Here is a 26,102-nt window from a genome sequence, read left to right on the forward strand (position 1 = left end):
GCAATGCAAAAAACTGTCAAGTTCCTGCTGCTTTTCCTGAGGAAAAGCACACCTTTGTTAAGCAGCATCCAATATTCCACTGGGTGCTGCTTCCCAAAGGAGAACAGAATGACAGAGTTTGTGCTATTGGGGGACATTCAGGTAACAGTATCCAATGCTCTTCTCCACTTAACTTTCCTGATCTAAGCAGGGAAGACCAGCAAGTGGGTAGGGTAGCCCCTGTGTGGCTGAGGCTCTTTCCACATAGATGCTAAACAACTCTGAAGCCTCAAACCCAGATATGGAACTGGTGAGATGCTTGAGATCACCATGCAACTGCTAGGACCATTGTGCCCACTTTCAAGATTCAAAGTTAGGAGGAAGACTAGCTGTTGATCTTGCTCTCCAGAAGGCAGTGTCACACTCACTGTGTGAGCATGTTTGTTGAAGGTTGACTATCTATCTGGTCTTCCACACTGGCTCTCCTTGACTAATCACGTAGTAGGCCAGTGGAATAATCACTAGTTTATGTAGGAGTTTTGCTTAATTTCTGGCCTTATATGATGGGTATATGATACATGGTCCTGCCACCTCCATTTGTGCGGAGAATTTGCCTCCCCATATCATCAAGGAACTCCTAGATCAACTAGAAAGGTCCCTTACGACATAGTCTGAGAATACCTAGTCTAGACTACAGTTAGCAAACTTCCAGTAAGGCCAGAGAAATCCTTCAACAGTCTTGTGCAGTCCAAATCCTAAGAACAAATTAGCTATTATGAAACAGCAGATCGTCCTTTTTTTTTTTTGAAAAAAGCTGAAGTCTGAAAAGGAGTCTAGGTAGGGCTAGCATTGCACCTGTCTAAAAAATAACAAGGCTACTTCTAATATCGCGAATCTACACAGGCAGCGTTTTCATCACCCGTGTCATCTTGCTTGTTGGATGAAAAGGCTGCAGGCAATGTGCCACGAATCTTGTTTTTGTGAACGCCAACTTCTCTCCTGAACTTTAGAACTCCTAATGTCCCAGGTAGAATAAGTGGCTTAATATGAAACACTTGTGGCACATGACAAGGGAATTGCCAAAATGCAGTGAACCCATATGCCTAGTAAAGGATGGAAAAACATTTTTTTAAATGTTTTTTCAGCATTCATGTTGACATCTCAGAAAAAGAGACACACATAAGGGTCATGTCTCTACAAATCTGTGTCTGCTAAATTGCTAGGGCATCTAGCCATGGATCTTTAGGAATTATGAGTGTGTGAGGGTGTTAAGGATCTCTGTTGGAGAATTCTAATGTAGTAACCTGGAGCTGGAATTCCCAGAAGTGCTAACAAGCTAATTCTAAACTAGTTTATATTTGATGTATAGGCTTAGCCAAAGGCATAAGATATTTCTAGGCTATATAAATATATTGCTGCACATACAATATCTCTAACTTTTGTAATTGAACAGACCCTGTATTCTATTACTACTATTATGATTATTAATTACTTATCATTCAGCCTAAGGTCCCAGGGTGTGTTACAACAATTAAAACACAATGTTAAAAACAACTTACTATCACAGAAATAAGGTGGGTCTTCGAAATATACATCTCAGATGTTAAAAGCCAGGGCAAAGGGGTGGATCTTCAGCATTTACCAAATGCCTCCTTACCTTTACCAAATAAGCTTGGCAATCGCTGACATAATCATACTCCAGTCCATCAAAGGTGTAATAATGCCGGTCCCCATAGACTGTGCAAACAGCAGGACAAGGATAATATGTGCAATTAAATATCCCACGTCGACAAATACTGCGGAGGAGGAAAAATGAAGATGTTCTGATTGGAGAGCTTTTACAAGTGGAAGATGAAAGTGTGGCACTCTTGTCATGAAACAAAAAACATTAGAGAGAATTTATAGCAGAGAATGTATAGCTTCTTGTATCATTTACATGGGGCCACAAAAAGACAAGACTCTGCTCCAAAGAAAACGAAATGTGTTCCGCAGGCTTCTTCTGCAAATCAGCACATGAAAACATGGCACATTTTCATAGCTCAGTAACAAGTCTGTGTCAGGAGCATAAATGGAAATGTGTGCCCTTAATGGCACTGTAGAATGTGCAGTTGCTGTGTTTGCTATATTATAGCTTAGTATGAAGAGAACAAGCACTCCACTTTCCCCTCTCCTCTAGTATGATCACATGGAGGAATTTAGAAGCATTTGACAATTTTAATGTATATCTTATATTTACTTATAGTTGGGTAGTATATAAATGTCATTAAATAAATAATCTATTTATTGAAATACTATATGATCTTTCAACTGCATTTATTTTAAAAAATAATATTAAAAGTTCTTTTTAAACATACATGAATTAGGGAGCACATCTATGGTCAGATAATCTTATCTGTAACACTAAAAATAATTATAACATTAAAAACCGAAGTGAAATAAAAACTGCTTACCATCTGTAACAAGGGGTAGCTATCACTTCACCTGACAAATATTCCCAATCTTTCCAGGAACATGGGCAACTGTCAGGCACGTAGCATTTTCCTTTATGTTCTGCCATCCTTCAAAGAAACAAAACCACGAATTCAAAACAGAAATCTACCTATATGCAGTCACAATGATGCCTTTGCATGAGTCAGAAGAGGACAGTTCCATACCAAATAGTGGTTGTTTGAATGGTATGCCATTCAACACTATGGTAAACTTAGTCGGCCAGTCATTTCAGCATTTGCTATAATTTACCAGGTGTGATATTTAATAACTGGTCTATACAATTTACCAAGCAAGACTACATGGGCATTCATGGACTTTGCACACTTACTTAAGTAGTAAATGGGGCTTCCTTCTCAGCAAACATACACAGGGCATTGTAGTGCCATATATATTTCAGCTCACTTCCATCACAGTTTTCACACATATTATAATAACTACAGATTCGTACTGCTGCTGGCAGCTGAGAGTTTGCACCTGCATGCTGTTTTCTTCCCTTTCTTTTCCGCTTTGTCTGGGAGTATGAGGGCTGTGCTGGTGTTAGAGATGGGAGTCATTCCATTTCCCAAATAATCTAATTTATGTCTACTGCATTATTACAAAAGACAGAAGCATTCTCTGATGCTTCTAAGTGTGTATATGCTCAACAACCACCTTATTGCCATAGATACAGATGAGGGTCAAACTAAATGAGACACCAGAAATATGTCTCTCATCTTTTTAAATTCCTCTTTATGCTGTCAATCAACCTGTGATCTTCAGGTAAAGGGTGTTATATAAATTTAATCAATCAAGAAATAATTCATTTGTATCAGTCATCACCGCTGATTATTATTATCATTACCCAATAAGCACCTTTTATCCTTGCACAGTCACATACCACACACCATTTAATTCTATCACTAAAAGCTTGGAAGTTGGGAGGAAAGTTGTATTTCAAAATACTGATGGGAGTGAATTCTTTCTGCAGCTAAAGAGGGGAAAAATGTTTCCCAGTGGCAAAGTGCTCTCTCTCAAACAGGAGCACAACAGCACTGGAAGATTAAATGGGCCCGAGGTGTCAACTTTATGCAAATGCCCAGATGTGTGTCTCCTTTTCACCTGCTCCTCGGAAGGCAGCAGATGTTCTGAATCAGTGCCTAAGTGCAGTAATGAACTGGATGAGGGCCAATACACTGAAATGCAATCCAGATAGATGGAAGAGCTGTTAGTAGGTGCTTCGTCTGCCAGTTGAGTGGTTTTCTACTTATACTCCCCATAACGGAGCAGTCTTTCAGTTTGGGATGCCCTAGATTTGTCATTGTCGCTGGCGGCACAAGCGGCCTCAATGGTGCAGAGTGCCTTTTATCAGCGTAAGCTGATATACCAACTGTGCCCTGATCTGGACAGAGATAGCGTTGCTGCCATTAGCCATGCTTTTGTTATCACCCGCTTGGATTACTGTAATGTGCTATATGTGGGAATGCTTTTGAGAATTGCCTGGAAACTTCAGCTGTTCCAAATTAAAGCAAGATGGGACTGCTCATTCTGACCAGATCAGATCAATATTTTACCAGTATTTACTAGGTCCGATACAAAGTGCTTGCTTTAACCATTAATGCACTGGGTGGCTTCAGGCTAGGTTATGACCTTCTCCAACAATTACTGTATTTTTCGGTCTCTAAGACGCACCAGACCACAAGACGCACCTAGTTTTTGGAGGAGGAAAACAAGAAAAAAAATATTCTGAATCCCAGAAGCCAGAACAGCAAGAGGGATTGCTGCGCAGCGAAAGCAGCGATCCCTCTTGCTGTTCTGGCTTCTGGGATAGCTGCGCAGCCTGCATTCGCTCCATAAGACGCACACACATTTCCCCTTACTTTTTAGGAGGGAAAAAGTGAGTCTTATAGAGCAAAAAATACGGTACCTACTTAGGACCCAAAGATCCTCAGATGCAGGCAGCTAAGCAGAGAAGGGGCATTTTTGGCAGTGGCACCATGATTTGTACTGTATGGTTGGTTTTGATCTGTCTCTCCTTGATTGTCTTTTATATGGTTTTTAACTACCCAGAAGACATTGTTAATTGGGTAGTGTGCAAATAAATAAATAAAGTTCCAGTTCTCTCCGATCCAAAGGAAACAAAAACCTATATGCTCTAGTCCTTGAAACTTCTCACCATCTGAGAAGCTGAGAAACGTGCAACAGTATTAGCCAAAGAAGGAAAAATCAAATCCATTACTCTGGATCTCAGAAGCACTTACCCGGGGGGACAAATGCAACCACTCACACATGGTGGAGATGGTGCACAGGTGAAGTTCATGGCAAGGTTTGCACAGGAAAGCTCACAGTTTACTCCAGCAGATGGCAAGCCAGGCACATGAGACCGGCAGTCATAGTAGATCTTTTCTTCAGGGCACATGGGAGCTTTAAATTGAAAATGCAAACTACATGAGATCAGCATATGCTTAACTCTCCCTTGAAATCAAATACACTTTAAAGTACTTAATTTTTGCCGGTTCATGCCCTAATCTTTCAACACAATTCATCAACAGCATATTCTGCTAACTACAAATGTAACACTTTCTTTACCCTTCAAGTGGTTAAAATTCTTTGGTCATTTTGGCGCACATTTTCTGAATGGATACAATCTGAAAGCATTCGGGATTGCCAGAATTTTGCAAATCAGTCATGAATACAGACACTTGATATCTTAAGCTTTAAAGCAGCGCTCATTTCAAGTGCTGATCAAAAACTCTCTTATGTGTCAAACTAAGTTTTTCATGTGAATGCTGCAGTATCAGTTTCTAAAAAACATGTTAAATTGTTGATGGATCTCTCTCAGCCAAGTTGGGATATGTGAAACCATACAATATTGTTATAGTAGGTTTAAACATTGGAGTAATATGAATTATACTTTGCTTTTTATTTGATGAAGTTAGTAAAATGTTTTTTATATTTCCTTGACAACCACTTGCAATTAATTCTTACAAGTGTTAAGAGTTTTCAGAAATGTTACATCCATACAGAGAGTACCAAAGTAATTAACATATGCTGTACTTGTTCTCACTGAACATAACTGTGCAAATCTACGCTCACTGGATTAAGTTTAACATTGCAGCAAAACCCAACTGGCCAAAACTTCAAAAGTGCTGGTCAAAAGCTAATATTTCAAGTGATTCTATTCAAATATCCAACAACTTGCTCCTTTGAAAACACAGGGTAGAATTCAACAACATGTTAACGTGAGTGTTCTGTCAGTGCAAGCATTTTCGCTTGCCAGATGGAACAATCTTTCCTCTTCTCCTCCACACCCTGTGCTGGGGGATTGCCCCAACCCTCCAGAGTAGATTTAGGGGGGCTTCGGGGAATGCATGTGGGGAGCAAATAGGGGAAGCAAATATTTGTGTTGGCTTCCTCTAGCACACCAGGTTAGTTGATTCTGGCCCCCTTTTTCCTGGTCCAAAACTCTGAATTTTATTGATGTTCTTTGATATAGGACAGGCTTCCTCAACCTCGGCCCTCCAGATGTTTTTGGCCTACAACTCCCATAATTCCTAGCTAGCAGGACCAATGGTCGGGGATGATGGGAATTGTAGTCTCAAAACATCTGGAGGGCCGAGGTTGAGGAAGCCTGATCTAGGACAAAATGGGGATGAAGAAGATTGGCTATACAGAACACTTTCAGGTGAGCAGGGATTCAAACCAGACACAGATTATTAAACTCTCTTAGAACATGCAGTCCATGCATCTACAGCAGAAAAAGTGACCAAAAAGCATTTGAGAACTCTTCTGCTCAAGAAACTAAGGGAATTTTGTTACCTGCAGGAACTTCAGCAGCTTCTGTGCATCTCATTGTTCCATTTAGACACTGGCTAGTCAGTGCACATAAAAACACATCATAATAATTTCATATAAAAATACAGTTTTATATAGCAGAATAACATTGTTAGTCATATAATGCAACTAAATGCACTATAACTTACAGATGCAATAAGCATGACATTCTAAACATCAAAAATGTCTGACAGCTGAGGATAACATAGATGGGTTAGATGGACGATCAACTTGTACTTATTGCTTCTTATACTAAGCATGCAAGGCTGCATTCACACAGCAGTTTATATCATTTTCATGACGCTTCCCCCTAACTGTTAAGTTCTGCATTATAGTTGAGCTTTCACATGACATAAAAGCTGCTTCTGGAATTATAGTGGAATAAGAGCTGGACCATAAAGAAGGCTGATTGCCAAAGAATTGATGCTTTTGAATTATGGTGCTGGAGGAGACTCTTGAGAGTCCCATGGACTGCAAGAAGATCAAACCTATCCATTCTGAAGGAAATCAGCCCTGAGTGCTCACTCGAAGGACAGATCCTGAAGCTGAGGTTCCAATACTTTGGCCACCTCATGAGAAGAGAAGACTCCCTGGAAAAGACCCTGATGCTGGGAAAGATTGAGGGCACAAGGAGAAGGAGATGACAGAAGACGAGATGGTTGGACAGTATTCTCAAAGCTACTAACATGAGTTTGACCAAACTGCGGGAGGCAGTGGAAGACAGGAGTGCCTGGCGTGCTCTGGTCCATGGGGTCACAAAGAGTCAGAAGAGTCTGAAGAAGCGTGCATGCACACAAAAGCTCATACCAATAACAAACTTAGTTGGTCTCTAAGGTGCTGCTGGAAGGATATTTTTTATTTTGTTACAACAGCAACAGCAACAACAACAGTGCAAGCTGAGTGCTCTTTTCCATGTTATTTGCATCCAGAAAAATCCATTTGCAAAGTATTAAATAATGAGCGCTAAACCTGCACTGTATTCCATTATAGTTGAAAAATGGAATAAACTTCAATGTGAATGCAGCCTTAGTCTGATCAGCCTATCCTCTCCCTTAAGACAATGATCTCCAAGATCTGGGAGAATTTCTCCAAACCCCCACTGCTAATTGTGTTCATACTGCAGTCTCACAAGGCCAAATTGGCATGTACACAAACTGGGTAGAGCATGAAGTCTACACTTCCACAAGAAACATAAGCTAAGTTCCTACTTCTGCACTTCGTACAATCACCTCCATACAGTGACAGCCATCATACATAGAAGAGGTCATGTGAATTGGTCCTCAATGCATCAAACAAGTAAAGCAGTTCAGAGTTTATAGAATAGTATGTATTGTTCCTTAATATATCACAGGTTTACTACACAGAAAGTTATGAAAACTCGGCGAGGAGCATACAAGACTAATTTGGGAAAAGGCTATTAAAATTTAAATATAAGTAAAGCAGCTCCAGAAACAACTGGTCATGTACTGAGAACTGCACATCCAAAACAATATGTACAAGTGTCAGCTTGCAAATCTAGCCCCTCTGTAAATTTGAATGAATTATTTTTATTTATTCATTTTTTAAAAAAAAAACTCTTAGAGTTGGTTCTTACCATGAGCCTGATGGTGTGGGTAGAATTTCCCCAGGCTGAAAACTTCTGCCTTTATAGTGGCATCGGCAACTAACCCTAATAAAAGAAAGCTTATGAATTCAGTTATAATATAGTATTACAGAACAGAAGGTGATGTATAATTCATACATCATATCCTAATTATTACAATAGGAATATCCTTTGAAGTCATCACTGACTTGCTCATTAATATCAACAGTACAAATTTTCCTTCAGATTATACTAGAACTATAAATATTTGATTTTGTGTGTGTGTATCCTTAAGTTCTAGAGAAAGGAGGTTTTCTTTCTGTTCTCAAGGATATTATTGGCATTAATACAACTACTGATTGGTGGTTCAGTCAAATGTTACTTGCATGCATGCTTGGGAAACTAACAGCCAATGAAATGTTGTTAAACCAAGAACTAGTTCAACTATAGGAATGTGTCTTTAGAGCAGACATGACAGACCCTGTGATTAGACAACATGAAATGTCCCATCTCAGGGGAAAGATTTCCATGAAAAGGTAGCAACCTGTCGCTCATTTGATTATACTTTTACCAAGCTGAGAGAAAGGTGCTTTGGTTTTCTGCCAAAATACCTTGAACCTTCTGTGTGTGTACACACCATTCATTTAAAGCACATTCTAGTCCGTCCGTCCCTCCACTTAAGAATCCTGGGAACTGTAGCTCTAAAGGGGATAAATTTCAGATAAAGCTCAAGATTATTTGCTGGTGGAGAATATGCTTTAAATGTATGGTGTGTTCAGAAGCAGAATACAGAATAGCATAGATTTTGGCCCTCAGCAAGTATTAAGGGATAAGTTTTGTTCATGCTCAGAACCTGGCTGAGCAAGGAATTTGAGGAAGCAATATTCTTCCAGGTTACAGTTGCTATTAGTTGCAGAGATGGGATTTGCCTGTCATCCACATTACATCAGTCAATCTATAATAAGAAGATGAGGAAGTCCATCCATTTCAAGTCTACAATTTGCACAATAATTAGGAAAAATATTCTGAAAGCTAGAACTAGGATGTGTTTGCTTCTTTTTAAAATGCAATTAAAAAAATTTAAAATGGCTTACATTGGCACACAAAAGTTGATAGATTCTTCAAAGTATTTTCCATCAGGGCAATTACATCCTTCAGCACAATCATGATCGCAAGCATCCAAAAATGAGAGGGAGGAACAGGAATGCTCACAGAAAGAGGAGCACTGGTGGTACAACATACCACTTCTGCACACTAATGCTACAGATAAACAATGTATTGTTCGAATGTCAGAATGTCAGGCCCAGACATCAAGATGCACTGCTACACTTTAACAAAACCCACTTTCTCTTTAGCATTATTTATTAGTTTTTTAGCTGACCCTTACTTCCAAAAAACAGAAACAAAACAATAAAAGCAATAAAATTTAAACCTTAAACACACAAACACCAAATGAATATCCACAAAACTAATAATGTCAAAGCTGCTGATAATGTATTTCTGTTCTCAACTGCCTAGGTGAACAAGACTGTTTTTTAATTCCTCTAAACATTAATATGGAGTGGCTGTCTCAGTTGGCACTGCTCTGTGGTGATTCCAGTCCTACTTGGATGCTTGTATTCAGAAGGTGGTGCCTGGCGAGTGGAACCTTCAGTTGGGGGTTCTGCAAGGTTTGATTTTATTCCTCATATTGTTTAACATCTACACAAGGCATAGGCAAACTCAGCCCTCCAGATGTTTTGGGACTACAACTCCCATCATCCCTGACCACTGGTCCAGTTAGCTAGGGATGATGGGAGTTGTGGTCCCAAAACAACTGGAGGGCCAAGTTTGCCTATGCCTGATCTACATGAAACCATTGAATGTATTGTCTCAGTACTGCACTGGATGAGAGCCAATAACCTGAAGCTTAATTCACACAAGAGGTGCTGTTAGTGGGTTGTTCTCTAGACTGGATGGATGGGATGAGGCCTGTTCTGGATGAGGTTACATTCCCTCTGAAGGAGCAGGTACATAGCTTGGAGTACTTCCGGGGCCATCACTGTCATTTGAGCTTCAGGAGGCCTTAGTGGTGTAGACTGCCTTCATCTGGTGGCTACACCTCTATCTGGACAGGAGCAGCCTTACATCTATTGTCTATGCTTTAATAATAATAATAATGATAATAATAATAATAATAATAATAATTTATTTATATCCTGCCTTCCCCAGCTGAAGCCAGGCTCAGAGCGACTAACAACAATAAAAGTAACACAGCATTCTAAAATCAATTCATTTTAAAATCAATTCAAAATCAAATTAGTGGCAACCAGTGGGCTAGAGTTCTGTGAGGATTACCAAAGGAGGGGGTCAGACTGTGCCTTGGCCAGGTTACTTGCTCTGGTAACCTGCATTTGAAGACAGTTTGGAAACTGCAGCTAGTGCAGAATTTAGCAACCAGGTTGCTCACCAGGACAAGATGGTCTGAGCACACAACACCAATCCTTGCCTGACAGCCCTGCCTACCAATTAGTTTCTGGGCTCAGTTCAAAGTGCTGGGTTTGACCTATAAAGCCTTATGTGGCTCAGGACGCTAATACATCAATGACTACCTCCCTTTACCTTAACTGGCCCAAACACTGCAGTTGTCATCTGTTGCCAATACTGTATATTTATTCCCAGCTATATATTATGGTCAGGGTTAATTGGCCCATAGTAAGATTCTAAATTTCAGGTGAAGATTGTAGAAGAGCATTTCAAACTTGCATGTAAGTTTTTTTTCCTTCTAAACATATAGATGCATCTGGCTGGTTTTGTGATGCGTTAAATCACTTGCTTCTTAGCAAACCGAGAAAGGCTGGTAAATTCTCAGTGACCCCCCAGGACCAGGATAGTACCTGTTCCATCTTACCGGCTTAATCAAGGAGCAGAGGAATTCAGACATTAAAGAACAGGCCAGATCTGCTTAATGTTCAGTATAGGGTTACTAATCCAGGCAGATTTGGAAACAAGCAGTCTGAGGGTTTGGGGTTTTTTGGTTTTGTTTTGTTTTGTTTTGTTTTGTTTTGTTTTTGAAGAATGCATGTATCCTAGCAATGCTTCAATTTTAAAAATAATAATAATTCACAGTTCAGTGACTCACCGCAGTATGAGACATGAGATCTGAAGTCAACAGTAACTCCGTGCTTGCTGCATAGGTAAGTATAGTGTGCAAGAGCACTGCACAAACAGCTGCTCCCACATTTGCAAGCATCAAAGCGGCACCGCTGGTAGTATAATCCTGGGCTGATGTAGACATGACATGGAGCAAAGAGTTCTTGATTGAGGAGATCACACTGGGATGCATACCCAACTAAGGGAAAGCAACATTTGGCTTATAGCAGTACTCATACTATTTAAAGCACTCAGTGAAAAGTAAGTAGCCAAGATTGATAACACTACACCAAAACTATGGGCTAGCCAAAACATAATGCATGCAAATATACATGCACAGTCCTCATCCTACTGACCTTAATGAGCACGATCCCAGGAAGCTAGGTGTATATGCTAGCCATTGAAATCAATGGGGTTTAAACAAACAGGAGAGAGACTTGCCTTTAACCAGAAAGATTGTTCTGAATCTAAATGGCAGATTAAAGAAACAGCCCAAAATCATCTGTAGGAGACAATAAAGTTCAGACACAGGAAAAGGCCTGGGATCTAAGAACGCTATTATGATAAATCTACATCAAAACCCCCAAGTAAAAGTGCACCATTTTGTTGGTTAATGTTACAAGGATCAACCACGGGGATGTTGACGGGCACATGGCACGCTGATGAAACCTTCCATGCGTTGGCATGGAGCTGCGGGGTCCCTTCAATCATTCCTGCTGGAGATCTGAGGAGGAAAATGAGAGTGATTAGGCAGAAGAACCAGACAGACCAAGAGAAAATGCCTGTCACTGGGAATAATCTATTTGCCCTGACATCACCTAGGGTAGGCAAATGGACTCCCTCCAGATGTGGAACTCCAATTCCCATCAGCTACAGCCAGCATGTCTGCAGGGCAAGAATGATGGGAGGCATGCACAAGTGGAAGAGTGTGAGGATAGAAGATGCTCACACGTCTGAAAACTTAATATGAGGCTCTTTTTTCCTCACTGAAGTAATATTTGACCATTGGCTACCTGTAGTCTTCTGAGAACAGTTCAAGCTGCTAGGTTTGCCTTTTAAACTGCAGTGGTACCTCTGGTTATGTACTTAATTCGTTCCGGAGGTCCGTTCTTAACCTGAAACTGTTCTTAACCTGAAGCACCACTTTAGCTAATGGGGCCTTCTGCTGCCGCTGCGCCACCGCTGCATGATTTCTGTTCTCATCCTGAAGCAAAGTTCTTAACACAAGGTACTATTTCTGGGTTAGCGGAATCTGTAACCTGAAGCGTATGTAACCTGAAGTGTATGTAACCCGAGGTACCACTGTATTTGAGAGCTACTTAAATAGGCTTATACATCTTGCCTTTTGCTCTGCTGTACTTTCAGGATCACCTGTGAGCATTTCCTTGATGCTTGCTGGTCACCACGTGGCAAGAACTTACAACAAGGGTATACAGAATCATGTTGGGTTGCTTTTATACAGTTACGTAATTCAGTAGATTAGCCAAGCATAAACAATATCCAGAAAAGCTCTAGTGACTGATCATTTGGCTTGAATGAGTAGCTAAGCTTTACCTAATAAAGTATAGTGCTATATATTCTATATGTTGGTTAATATTTTGTATATCTGGATTTAATACACATCATTACTCAGGTTTTGCATATGGGTTGAGTTTTGCTTATGAGCTAACTAAATGAATAATGAAGTAACAGTAGAAATCAAACTTACAGAAAATCATCTCTCAAGTTTCCATTATATGTTCCACATAGACCCAAAGTTCTCCTTTTCCAAGCAGCACTGAGTTGAATATACACTCTCTCGCCATCTTTAGCAAACTGAATTCTTAAACCAAATTTAGTTTTCAGCTGCACAAACAATGAAGACAGATTCTGCACCTCAGCATACCCTACACGTAACAGAAGGTGGGGTAATTCCCCAAACAACGTCAAATCATTGTCCAGAGGTACAAGACTGCATTCTTTTGATAACACAAGCTAATATAGTATCAAAACAGAGAGATGTTATTTTTAACCTATATGGAAGAAACCGTAATTCCATATTCATAATGTCAACTCTTTAAAAAATGATTTTTTTAAAAAAAGAGCATTTTTTTATATAGAGAACTCTGCCACTATTATTCCATTTAACTAAAAGCAAACAAGCAAACAAAAAGAACTGAAAAGATGACGACCTTCTCCAAACCCCTTTGGAGCCTTCTCAAGGTTGGAAATTGAGAGAGATTGGGTGACAAGTTATCCAGGAGGGCTTTGTGGTTTATTCAGCCTCAAGTGACAGACACTTTAGATAGAATAGTCCCTTGCAGCTATTTTGTATATACCATATACAAGAGTGAAAGAAGTTTAAAATACTTCCAGAGAGGAGCCTCCTGACAAGGTGCCAAAAGCATGAGATATCAATTAACCGTGACAAGAGAAGCCTATAAAACGTGCTTCGTTTCATATGTATTCTGTTTCACATACAGAACCTGAGGGATGTGGGCCAACTACCTAATTCGGTTCACATGATGAGTGAAATGTGTATGCTAATCATTCAAGGCCGAAAGCATAATATATCAATTAACTGTAACAAGATCAGGCTTAGGGCTATAAAACTTGCTTCGTTTCATGCGTTTTTGCTTTCACATATAGAATTCCAGAGATGTGGGCCAACTAGCTAATTCAAGTCACATGATGAATGAAGTCCTGTATATCAATGCCTTCAGTTATTTAATTTGGACGATTCCTCAGGTCCCAAACTGTAAAAGAGTTTTCTGGAGCTGGAAACCCTGATTCATATCAACTGATAACAGTTCGTTTTTAAAAAAAAACAAAAACCACACAATTATTTAACTCATCTTCTGTGCCAGGCATGAGAAAACACACACAGAGAGACATTAATGTAAAAATTTGTATATTTTCATAGAAACAGACTGTCTAGAAAAGGAACAATAAGAACCTTAATAGAAGGGTGTTGTAATAAATGTCTTACCATTTAGGTTCAAACCCTGATTGGAAGAGCTATACTGAACTTCACCACCTCGGTTCAGAGTCACTTGCTTGTTCAAGTCATCTTCAAGAACTAGTGTTATAGACTGAATGCAGACATGATCAAGATTCTGAATGGGCCCAGGAAGGCAGGGCAACAGGGAGCACAAGGAAAGGAAAAATATAGACAAGTATTTCCTAAATTGCATTCCATTCATTCCATTCCGAGCAACATTCCACTTTTATTAGGCCGTCCTCCAAGGAAGAGGGCAATGTTCTTTTCCCTCCCCCTGCCCATTTAATCCTCCCAACAACCCTGAAAGTAACTTAAACTGAGAGGTAGTGACCGACCCAAGGTCACCAGTGAGCTACATGGCTGAGCGGGACCCTGGTCTCCCCATTCTAATTCTATCCACTACATCAGACCTAGAGGAAAGAGATGAAATATACCATTAAAAAAATAACTTTAGAGATAATAAATGAATTAATTATATTCATGGAATGCAGCAGCACTCTCTAGGGTTTTGTTGTACTACAACTCCCATCATTGACCATTGGCCATACTGGTTGGGGCTGATCGGAGTTATTTGCCCACAACATCTGGACGATGTCATGTTGGCTAACCTTGAGCTACACATATTAAACTCAAAGAATGGTTTCATACATAAGAGGAAGAGATTGATGTTGCAGCATTCTGGATTTAACTAGCCAGCAGCTGAAATGCCCTATCGTTAATATTTTAATATTCTGTGAGCTCTCAAATTTATTGTTCCCCCCCCCAAAAAAATGAGACAGCTTATAAAATATCAAATAAATATCTCAGTCAGTTTCAAAATGCCTCTTATCTGGCTGGCAGTATATCAAACCTGTTCAGCCCTGTCACCAAGAGCATTTATCTGCCTAAGACACCTGCTCAGACTGTAACCAAATATGTAGATGCTTGTGTAATCATGCGTGAATGAAAAGCTCTGTAGACTTAATCTCAGTAAAAGGCGCAATTGGCTTTACAAAAAGGCAATACTTACAACTGAAATGGAATCCAGGTTATGATCAGGTGGACACTCAATATTAAGAAAAAAGAATGATTTATTATTGCTAATCCTCTTAATTAATTAATTGGCTCCAATGGTGTAGGTATTTATATATCAGCATAGAATTTTAAGCATGACCGTACCTGACCGCATGGAGTTTTCTGTACAGTAATTGTGAATTTGTCTTTCCCGGTGCCCTTCACCAGAATGTACTGACAAATCCCAAGGAAGGTATAATGGCGACCATCAAAAGTTGTGAAATGGGAATCACCAACGATTGAACATTCAGCTTAAGGCAAGAACAGTTAAATATTTAGTTGGATATCGCCCACTGAATTTGATGGAACTGAGTTCTGAGTACATGTATAAGATTTCACTGTTAGTGGTTAGCGAGGTTTACAATATATTTTGTATTAGTTAGATTTCAACTGATGTGTCACTTTTAGTATTTTTACTTATTAAGATAACAACATTTAAATATATTAATACAAAGTAAACAAAAAATTATCTTACAAAAACAAAGAAAAAATAAATTACCTGGGCAATCATGTTCAGTGCAGTTCCAAATTCCACCAATACAAATACTAAAACAAAGTAGACAATGTGTTAACAAAATAGAATGCTGGGAGAAAATATTGTAACCCTTTTGATATTTACTATATAAATGCAACTATAAAAACTCCCACAATAATAGCACAACAAGAAAAATGCTTTAAAGTAAGGTAATTAAAGGTATTCAGACACAAGACAGAGATAATAGAAGTAATGTCTACATACCAGTTACTACATTCTTGCTCAATTTTTGAGCCAACAGGAAATGCTGTCCCATGATAAACACATGGGCAATCAGAGAGGGAAATACAAGTTCCATTGTCCATTATGAGACCTAAGGTTATAAAAAAATGCAATTTGTGTTACCACTATTATAGATGAAATCTTCTGTCATTCACTATGTAGCAAAGATGTTCATCAGGTGAAGTTTAGGGAGGGATGTTGATAAGGCCTTCTCTGGACTGGATGGTTTAAATCCATGTTTTCTCAACCATGGTTAGGATGCAACAGAGCATTAATACTCAAATGTGGTTAAGGATTATATCAGCACTGCCATTTAATCCTTAACCGCTGTTGAGGCTGATGACAGCATGAACACTGAGAGTATGGTTTAGGGGATTTTGTTGCTGTTGTTGATATTAATTTTTTGTATCCCTATTTTTAGATTCTATGATTTATGTGGAAATAGTTCAATTTGGTTATATGGTTTTTGGTTTTATTGTTTTTGACTACTTTGGTTATGCTTGTTATTATGTAACTATGGAAAGACGGCATACAAATAAAATGATGATGGTGATGATAAGTAGTAATGGTAGTAAATAGAGATAAAAGTCCACAACCTGTCAGTTTATTCCCTATCAATTAACCAGAATTAAGAGACTGCCATGATACATCTGCACCAATTCACAGCATGTATGTACACGTCTAGACTAGACTATGGGCTAAAATTGGGAACTTCTGTACAGACAACAAAACCATCCTATTAAGAGACAACAAATACTGCTGTGACTAATACTGACAACTCTCAAATAGCATTCTTTACTTGTATATCTATATCTGCCATTCACATGTTTGGTGAGTCTTCATACTGACCCAGAGTTGTAAAGTATTCAGTACCTTTTTAAAACAATACGCAAAACAGTATATAGCAAGAGTTGGGAAGGAAAAAAGATATTCAGTGGAACCTCAGGTTAAGTACTTAATTCGTTCTGGAGGTCCGTTCTTAACCTGAAACTGTTCTTAACCTGAAGCACCACTTTAGCTAATGGGGCCTCCTGCTGCTGCTGCTGTGCCGCTGGAGCACGATTTCTGTTCTCATTCTGAAGCAAAGTTCTTAACCCGAGATACTATTTCTGGGTTAGTGGAGTCTGTAACCTGAAGCGTATGTAACCCGAGGTACCACTGTATAGAAATGAAATAGAAACACACATACGCTTTCCTGGGGTTCTGACTATTTTTACACAGAACTCTACAGGTTCTTCTGTACATACAACCTAGAAATCAATGGGAACGTCAGAAGATGCAGGTCAAAAGGCATGTCCCCATTAAAACACACTTCTGTTGTGAGCAGAGTGGTTTTAACATTCAGATAAAGTACTTGAAAAAGTAGCTTACTTACCATCAGGACAGTAGCATCCATCTAAGCAATGAAGATTACTGCCCAGACAATCCTTCTCAAAAGTGCAGGTTGGGGGACAACAGCTAATACAATCCCGATGGATAAAACTATCTTCACACTTATCATCTAAAATACAAGAAGTTCAAAACATTGCTATGATCCTGGTCATTGCATTTACATAAGGAGACATATTGCATAAACCCAACAAATTAATGATCCTATGTTAGTTGTGTTCATCAACTTCAATGGGTCTACCTTGAGACTAGCATTGAATACCACCACAAAGTATTGTTCTACAGTGTATTAATAGTACTGTAACTAATTACTAGTATCCTAAATTTAGCATATGTTTCAAGTCCAAACATCTTCAAGTAGGACCTTCATAGGCACATTCATAGTAAGAGGAATCTGGAGTTGTAGACATGTACACTTATAGGAACCAGGAGTGTGTGTGTGTGTGTGTGTGTGTGTGAGACAGAGAGAGAGAGAGAGAGAGAGAGAGAGAGAGAGAGAGAGAGAGAGAGAGAATATGTAAATAACCCTGAAATTTGGTATGAAAAATGGTGGTACACAAATATTTTACATAAATATTTATATGAATGTAATGTAGAGTACACATCTGCTTTGACCGGCTATTGAAACATCTCTATTACCCTGGGCAAGTAGTCAAAATCCAAAAATATGAAAGCAATTGCTTAGGATTGTTCTTGTTTCCACACTGAATGGCTGCAATACGCCATCTATACCATTGGGTTGCTGCAGTGGAAATTTCTCAGTGGTATTAGGTTGGTCCAACAAATACATTTAACACTGATTGACATACTGAAGCTATTGTTTGGCTGATCTAATATTAAAGTACTAGGTAAAGGTAAAGGGACCCCTCACCATTAAGTCCAGTCATGGACGACTCTGGGGTTGTGGCGCTCATCTCGCTTTACTGGCCGAGGGAGCCGGCGTTTGTCTGTAGACAGCTTCTGGGTCATGTGGCCAGCATGACTAAGCCGCTTCTGGTGAACCAGAGCAGCGCACAGAAATGCCATTTACCTTCCCGCCAGAGCGGTATACCTATTTATCTACTTGCGCTTTGACGTGCTTTTGAACTGCTAGGTTGGCAGGAGCAGGGACCGAGCAACGGGAGCTCACCCCATTGCAGGGATTCGAACCGCTGACCTTCTGATCAGCAAGCCCTAGGCTCTGCGGTTTAGACCCACCAGACTTACTACATGCTGGAAAATCATCCCTCCAGTCTCGCACTGGGTAGCCTGCATGTGAACATGATCGAGCATACTCTGTCACAGCTCGGCAGTAAGTTTCATCATCGTCCTCTCTGAAAAGACAAAAACAAACCCTTACTGATTAAATCTGTAATCTTTAAACTATATGTGTAGGATTATCATAACTTCATAAGAAAATTGATATAATACAAGCTAGGATTCAGTTTTCAGCAATAACCCCTTCCTGCTACAGCCCCCTTATACCACAAGGGGGGGTGTCCCTCAATCCTCAGGAATACATTTTCAGGACACTTATGGGGGTGCATAGGTAGCAAAGCCCTGCTCTGTGAACACAGGTCCATTATGTTCACAAAACAGAAAACAGAAGTTGGAATCCGTGCCAAAGACACTGAAATGAAAATGAAATCTACTTTTCAGCAGATGTTCCAGCTTCTAGTAGTTTTATGTTTAATCTATCACATGGTATGCGTGCTGTTGGTTTGAAATCCCTTATTATAAAGTCACCATGTCAAACTCCATTATGCTGCTTCCTTACCCTCACTGTCCTCACCTTACCACAGATAATCCAATTAAATGAATCTCACCAACTACATGCCTTGGCATAGATAAACTGTCATTCTACAAGCTGCTTCCTGCAGTCCGCCACAGAGCAAGAATTCACTTTCACAAATAGCCCAAGCCTGGTTAATGAACCCACCCCCACCTGCAAAAAAATAAAATAAAATAATCTGAAACTTTTCTGTACTTCTACCATCCTTAGTTTTCACAAATGTTCATTAGGAGAAATAAGTAATGATACCGGTGAAGAGATGTCAAAAAGGTTTGCTGGGACTGGGCATAGAAGCAAGCTTTATGGGCTAGATAGTGTTCATCTCAAACAAGAGTTGAGCATTAGAAATGCCCAAGCTAAAGTCCTTTGTCAAGCTGGGAAAATGGGGCACCACTTAAACACTGCATTGTTTTGTGTTTATGGAGCTGTTTATGGAGGTTTTTTTTACAGTTTCTGCAGTCCCCTAGCAAATCAGCAGAGATGTTTCTCTGCAGCTCTGCAAGAGTCTACTGTGAAGAACTGTCCCTGTGAAAATTAAGTGCATCTGGCTTGGCTTCCAATGGAGCTACAGACAAGTTTCTAGGTAAGTAAGTCGGCTTATTTCCTGGCTAAACTAATGGGAGATAGTGGGGCAGGAAGTTTGCCTACCTCTATTGTAGTTGACTTTGACCTTTTGAACTGTTCCAGGTTCTTAAGAATAGAGAAAATCACTTACAAGGCAAAGAAACAAGAATGGTGAGAACGCAACACACCACCCAATTGGGGACAATACAAAAAAGAAATGGGGGGGGGAGCTTTTACTCTGCTTACCTACAAAGGTCATTCATACAGCTGGAAATATAGGGGTAAGGATCTATGCTTTGGTGGCAGCTGAGAAAAGGGAACTGCAAGAGTATTTGGCACTTGAAGTATATGTTCTGTGCAAAAAAAGAATATAGCCGATTATTAATTCATGTATGTTTCATAAAATAAGCATGAGCTTTCCCCACCCCCCATCCCAAGGTCACTTTTTAACTCTCCCTGAGACCCGTACAATTTCTGCTATAACCCCTCTGTTGTCCTATATTGTGTTTCTAATGCTTATCCCTTCCCAACTGTGTTGAATTGGCAAAATATCTCCCAGGTTCAGTGATAAAGAAAGAGAGAACATTCCCCTGAGGAACTCTTCATTCTTTAAGTAACTATGAAAATTAAATCATAGTTTAATTTGGCAATAAAATGAACTCTAGTCTATGCCATGTATGCACTCGCAGGAGAGCATACCGAAAGTACAGCTCTTCTAACTTCCTCACATTTCTTTAAAATCAAAAAAGAATTAAGGATTGTCACTGAACTGCTGATAATCAGATTAAACTTCTTGACCCAACCTATTTACCAGTGCCCATGGGCTGTATCCAGTGATCTCATCCCACTAGCATGAGGACTTCCACTATGCAACTGGATTTCTCTCTTGTGACCCCTCCACAAATCAGTATTGGAGTTTCCCCTGCCCCTAAGCATACAAGAAGATACATGCAGCAAGCCTCCACATTCCACTCACACCGTCTCCTAACCCTCCTGAGAAGCTTTCAAGATACTGCAGGAGCATCAAAGAACGGCAAATTTCTCTTCTATGAGATTTCTCCTATTCAGTGCTCTCACTGGCCAAAGGCAATTGCTCTTTTCTGGCCAAAGGCCAGAAAAACAAATATCCTAGAGGCCACTCTATAAAAACAGCAATCTAGTCAGCTTACCTCATAAGATTCTGTGTCAATGTAACATGGACTAGGAAAATCAGAGGCAACAGCTACACAAGCTGCATCATCTGGAGTTTGCACAGACCAACTGTTAGCAAATTTAGCAATATCCTCCTTATAGTCACCTATTAAACGATACAATTTCCCACAAGAGTAAATGACATATGGCTAGCATCGTGTGAATGCATATACTGTATGCTTCCTCAAACTCGGCCCTCCAGATGTTTTGAAACTATAATTCCCATCATCCCTGACCACTTGTCCTGCTTGCTAGGCATCATGGGAGTTGTAGGCCAAAAACATCTGGAAGGCTGAGTTTGAGGAAGCCTGCTGTAGATAGTATTAAAATAGTGGTCCATTTATGCATATAAATATTTCCTACATTTATTGGTCATGGAAATGATTGCAATTTCCAGACATCATGTGTTTGTCTGGAAGCACCCTTGACCTGAGCCCATTAAACCTTAAACCTTTGTAACATATCTCACACAACAAGGCATTTACGGCATACTGGTGGCCATGATTAAAAAAAAAATTAACCACATGAGGTTGCATGTAGGAAACCTGCAAGCAAGTTCCAGGCACAAGACCATGGTTAACAGTAACTGGGATTCAGAAGCATTTACTGCCCCCAATTGTGGAGGCAGGACATAGCCAATATGGCCAGTAGCCATAGGTAGCCTTATCCTTCAGGAATTTGTCTAATTCTCTTTAAAAGTCATCCAAGTTGGTAGTCATCACTGCCGCCACTACTCTGAGTATAACTCAGTTGGCTTCTGTCATCATATCTACTTTGCTCTGAATTATGGGTACACCATAGAGCTGATATGAAAGCATCTTGTTATCACTCAGCAAAGCATCAATGGCTCCCAATTGAGAGACACCCAGCATGAATCTCATGCCTGCAATAAATTTACCAGATGACCTTATGCAAGTCAGTCTCTCAACTTCGGCCCCTTATGTTGTAATACAAGGCTAACACCACTGACCTTCCTTCCAAGGTTATTGTAAGGATTGCAGCAAGAAAGAATGATATTGTGTACTTTGAATATGCATAAGCGTTATATAAATCTATTGACATTTTGCCCCCAACAAAACTTGAAAAAAAAAGATAACTACAGTTCACAATACAGTGGTACCTCCGGTTGCGCATGGGATCCATTCCGGAGCTCCAGCCGGATCCCGAGGTGTTCATATCTGGAGGTGCTGCTTCTGCGCATGCGCGTGCATGGCGAAACCCAAAAAAATACTTCCAGGTTTGCCACGCACCTATCCCAAACGATACGTAACCGGAGGTGAACGTAAGTAGAGGTACCACTGTACAATATCCTTGCAGTGTTCCCTTACACTTGTAAGAGGCTAGGATCCATGAGGGTTGCATTCACAAATTATCTGACTCGGCTATCTGCTTACTATTTTGTATTACAAGATCGTCCGATGAGTTGCTGTTATAGTTTCCACACAAGCCACATGTTTTCCCCTGGTGTTCTTCAGTCAGTTTGATGTAAATTCCGGAGCTTCCATCCCAAGCTAGGGAAAAGCCAAAGGTAGTTTTCACCAGAATATAATCTGCTAATCTTTCAATGAAAACGTTTCCAATTGTTTGGGGCAATCTCAATCTGGGGAAGCAGAAGAAGTTTCACTTCAAAAAGTGCAAGTCAAGTGCATTTCATGTTGTCTTTTTACTCATTTGATACATAAAACCATACAATAAAAACTATATAAAAAATTAAAATCAGAAATCCACTATTATAGGATATTTCCTTAATTGCCAACATATACCTGGCAGCACTGAAGGTTTTCAACAGACATATATATGAGGCCTTGCTCACAGCACAGTAAACCATAGTTTACAATGAATGTGCTGATCTCAACCACTTTACTCATCCACATTCTCACTCTCACATAGGAGTAACAAACTATGGTCCTTGGCTTAGTGTTACATCCAAACCAGCGGTTGTGGTTTGTTTCACTCCCAACAAACCATGATTTAAAGCCAAGATTTGTTCTTGGCTTACTGATTGCAGTTTGAGTAAAACAAAGCACAATTTTCAGTTCAGACCTAATGTTAAGGCAGGAATCATGGCTTTTTCCCCTGCATGCGACTGAAGAGGAGCAAAGGGAATGAGATTGGTGCATTCAAAGTAAATCATTAACCCTAGCTTTCTGTAGTTCACAAACTGGGCCACTGTGCAATCAAGATGTACAGTTGAAATTCTTGATTTTAATTATACTTTTTCCTTTTTCCATCATTCAAACATAAATTGTCACTTTAGATAAATTAATGTGAGCTCATATTATTCCCCATATTGATTTAATGACATTACAGTGGGGCGGGGGGAGGGCATTGCTTTTATACTCCAAATCAATCTTTATTTCCTACATCAAAGTTTTTTTCACACTGGACCTGTAATAGAGCTGTATTAGGGTACATTATTTCCCTAAGCATTATCGCAATACTTTATCTCTGATTTTAAAACATCTTTAGATAAATACTTCTGGACTGTTTACCTGATCCTGCCCTTTCTTACTTCGTGCCGCAATATGATTATTTCCTCCTGATTTGCAAAGAACAAGCTGATTGACCGCAAACAAGAATACACTGAACCAACACAACGTGGGCTGTTGTTAATCTTAAAGGGAGAGAAATAGATTTACATGAGTAACAAATACATTATTTTGCCCGGTATTTGCAAGCAGCTCACCTTGTTTTCCAAAAGAGACCAAGAACTGGGACCAATAATACTTTGGGTAATTTTAACTCATGTGCATCTAACTATTCGTTCTACGTGCCTATTTCATAGTTTGGTTTTCATCTTTTAATATTTGTCTGTTGATATAATTGTTCTCTCTGCTTTATATACATTATAAAATGAAATAAGAATAATAAACTTTACCCCAAATAATACTTTGGGCAGCTTTTTACCCCATTTTTTTTGTACAAATATCCAAGTACAAAATACAAATGCATCATTTCAGCTGCATCACGATGCAGCTGAAGAATCATACCCCTACTTCTATGGACTTTAGAGGAAAACTCAGGTCACAAGCATGTGATCTGTCTTCTGCCTCTTTCCCTTAATTGTGAGGAATCCTTTTGGGTCTCATGTCTAAACACAGGTACCATAAACATATGTGTCAGAACTAAGGATGGGTGAATCTATCAGTTTTGGTTTCTTTCATTTTCCAATCTTAAATTCAGTTCCCCATTATTTCCACATCAGTTTGCCTTTTTTTCAAGTCTTTGTGAAAATTCATGAGCATCTGACTACATATTTCCTCTAATATAGGGTAAAAAAGGTAAAGGACCCCAGGGACGGTTAAGTCCCGTCAAAGGCGACTGTGAGGTGTGGCACTCATCTCAGTTCAGGCTGAGGGAGCCGGCGTTTGTCCACAGACAGCTTTCCGGGTCATGTGGCCAGCATGACTAAATTGCCGCTGGTGCAACGGAACACCCGACTGAAGCCAGATCACGCAGAAATGCCATTTACCTTATTTTATTATATTATATTTTTAATTTTTCTTTCTGCTTTATATTTTTAATAAAAATCTCAAAGCAGTTTACAGCATACTAAATCAATAAAACAATAGCCAGGTGATGTTCCTCTGGCCTCATGAGGGGCCTCTTTTGTAGGGCTGGTGGGTGTGTGCCCCACTCCCTAGGCCAGGTGGAAAGGGCCTTCCCGCCACAGAAGTACCTATTTATCTACTTGCACTGGTATGCTTTCGAACTGCTAGGTTGGCAGGAGCAGGGACAAAGCAACGGGAGCTTACCCTGTCAAGGGGTTCAAACCACTGACTTTCTGATTGGCAAGCCCAAGAGACTCAGTCATTTAGACCACAGCCTCACCCACATCCTCCTCTAATATACACATGTTTGCATAACTATTTCCTGTAATGTAACACATTTTCATGTTGTTTTCACTAATACATTCATTTCAATGCATGCTTTACTCTTGTATAAGCATTTTTATACCCAGAATTGTGCATTGCACAATTCAGCACACTGTGAACTTTTAAGGATGGTTGGTTTTTGCTTCATGTGTTGCTTTGGAAAGTGTAAATTAGGTAGCTTTGCTAATCAAATCAATTTTCCCCAACATCCCTAGTCAGAACTCACAAGCACAAATACCATGCACAGGAGATCAGACACAGAAGCACACACATTTCTCTCTTAAACCTGGGCATCAACACCAGCTATACGTGTATGAGTTGTCTTGAAAAGCAGATATACATATTTCAATTAAAAACATTACAATCTGTGCAGAGCAACTACAGAGGAGTTAAAGAAAGTGGAAAGAAATGTTGTACTTATTTTTTTATTCTGTTTTTACTTCCTTCTCAAGCCAAATTCCCAATCTTACCCACACAGTGTATTGAGGCTCTGGATCACTGCAGTCTTTCACAAAAATGTATGAACAATTTCCCGGGAAGTAATAATAGATGCCGTCAAATGTTTCAAAGTGATGCTGACCCCATGATTTGCAAATTCCATCTCTGTCTTTGCCAGCGTTTGGAACTAGAAAGAGCAAAGTGTTGGTTTGCAGGTGCAGCAAAAGAAGCCCGTGTCGCCCATTTCAAATATATTCATCATATCAGTTATACACACACACACACACACACACACACACACAAATTCAGATTATAAATGGAATAATCTAAGAGATGCCTGTCACATGTAGGCCATATTATTTGGATCACAATAAAAAAAAATCAATTCACATTCACGCTGGCATCACATGAACAGCTTGAGTATTCTCTGAATTTCCCCCCTTTAATAATCTCTAACTCCTGAAAAAGCCAGAGCTATTGCAGAGAAATGAACCCAGGAAAGTTCTTCCAATGTGTGTGGTTCCTTCACTTGCATTCAAATTTGGTTGCAACCAGAGAACATGAACTCAAGATGGAGCAAAAAATAAAATAGGGAAGAATATCACAGATGAAACATCTCTCATTGCAGTGTGGAAGAGAAGGAAAATAGCACACAGGCTGAATGTTGCTCAACTTCAGAGATCTTAGAGAGAGGGGATAAAATTGTGCTTGCCTTGAAACCCCATTATTCTTGTTCAGTAGTTAAAAAGTACTATTAATTTCACTGAGATTCACGGCAGACTCACGCGGGTAGACAGCTACTTTCCATGCAATCATGTGGAGGCTGGTTCATGCAACAATTTACTCAATAGTAGTGGCTTACCATGCAGATTCAGCCATCTTCAGCACAGGCTGTTTGTGATGGTACTGGATCAGTTCCTGTATCCATTCATCACTGACTCTGTACATAAACTCCAAGTGGCTGAATATAACCCAGTGTAAACTGGTCTTTTAGTGAAAGTTCCATGCAATTAAACTGGGATCTAGCATTTGATTAGGTTTATTTATTATTTTTCTAAAAAATGTATACCCTGCCTTTCACTTCATCTGGG

General features: G+C 39.6%; 1 protein-coding gene across 1 annotated transcript in view; it reads right to left on the reverse strand.

Moving 5' to 3' along the window:
* OTOGL (otogelin like) overlaps positions 1 to 26,102 on the reverse strand; it is an 83,803-nt gene that overhangs the window by 50,729 nt on the left and 6,972 nt on the right. Inside the window, exons 6-25 of the mRNA XM_080972054.1 lie at positions 25,044 to 25,198; positions 23,191 to 23,312; positions 22,093 to 22,298; positions 20,677 to 20,804; positions 19,754 to 19,860; positions 18,379 to 18,485; positions 17,159 to 17,284; positions 15,766 to 15,874; positions 15,526 to 15,572; positions 15,132 to 15,277; positions 13,962 to 14,088; positions 12,702 to 12,879; positions 11,593 to 11,717; positions 10,983 to 11,192; positions 8,956 to 9,121; positions 7,874 to 7,948; positions 6,265 to 6,317; positions 4,707 to 4,869; positions 2,430 to 2,537; positions 1,637 to 1,775 (exon numbers count right to left, since the gene is read on the reverse strand). Of these exons, the coding sequence (XP_080828180.1) occupies positions 1,637 to 1,775; positions 2,430 to 2,537; positions 4,707 to 4,869; positions 6,265 to 6,317; positions 7,874 to 7,948; positions 8,956 to 9,121; positions 10,983 to 11,192; positions 11,593 to 11,717; positions 12,702 to 12,879; positions 13,962 to 14,088; positions 15,132 to 15,277; positions 15,526 to 15,572; positions 15,766 to 15,874; positions 17,159 to 17,284; positions 18,379 to 18,485; positions 19,754 to 19,860; positions 20,677 to 20,804; positions 22,093 to 22,298; positions 23,191 to 23,312; positions 25,044 to 25,198 (2,597 nt within the window). The remainder of the gene's footprint in view (positions 1 to 1,636; positions 1,776 to 2,429; positions 2,538 to 4,706; positions 4,870 to 6,264; positions 6,318 to 7,873; positions 7,949 to 8,955; positions 9,122 to 10,982; positions 11,193 to 11,592; positions 11,718 to 12,701; positions 12,880 to 13,961; positions 14,089 to 15,131; positions 15,278 to 15,525; positions 15,573 to 15,765; positions 15,875 to 17,158; positions 17,285 to 18,378; positions 18,486 to 19,753; positions 19,861 to 20,676; positions 20,805 to 22,092; positions 22,299 to 23,190; positions 23,313 to 25,043; positions 25,199 to 26,102) is intronic.

The sequence above is a fragment of the Podarcis pityusensis genome (genome assembly GCF_964106645.2).
Source record: "Podarcis pityusensis genome assembly, chromosome: 10".
Classification (NCBI taxonomy): Eukaryota; Metazoa; Chordata; class Lepidosauria; order Squamata; family Lacertidae; genus Podarcis; species Podarcis pityusensis.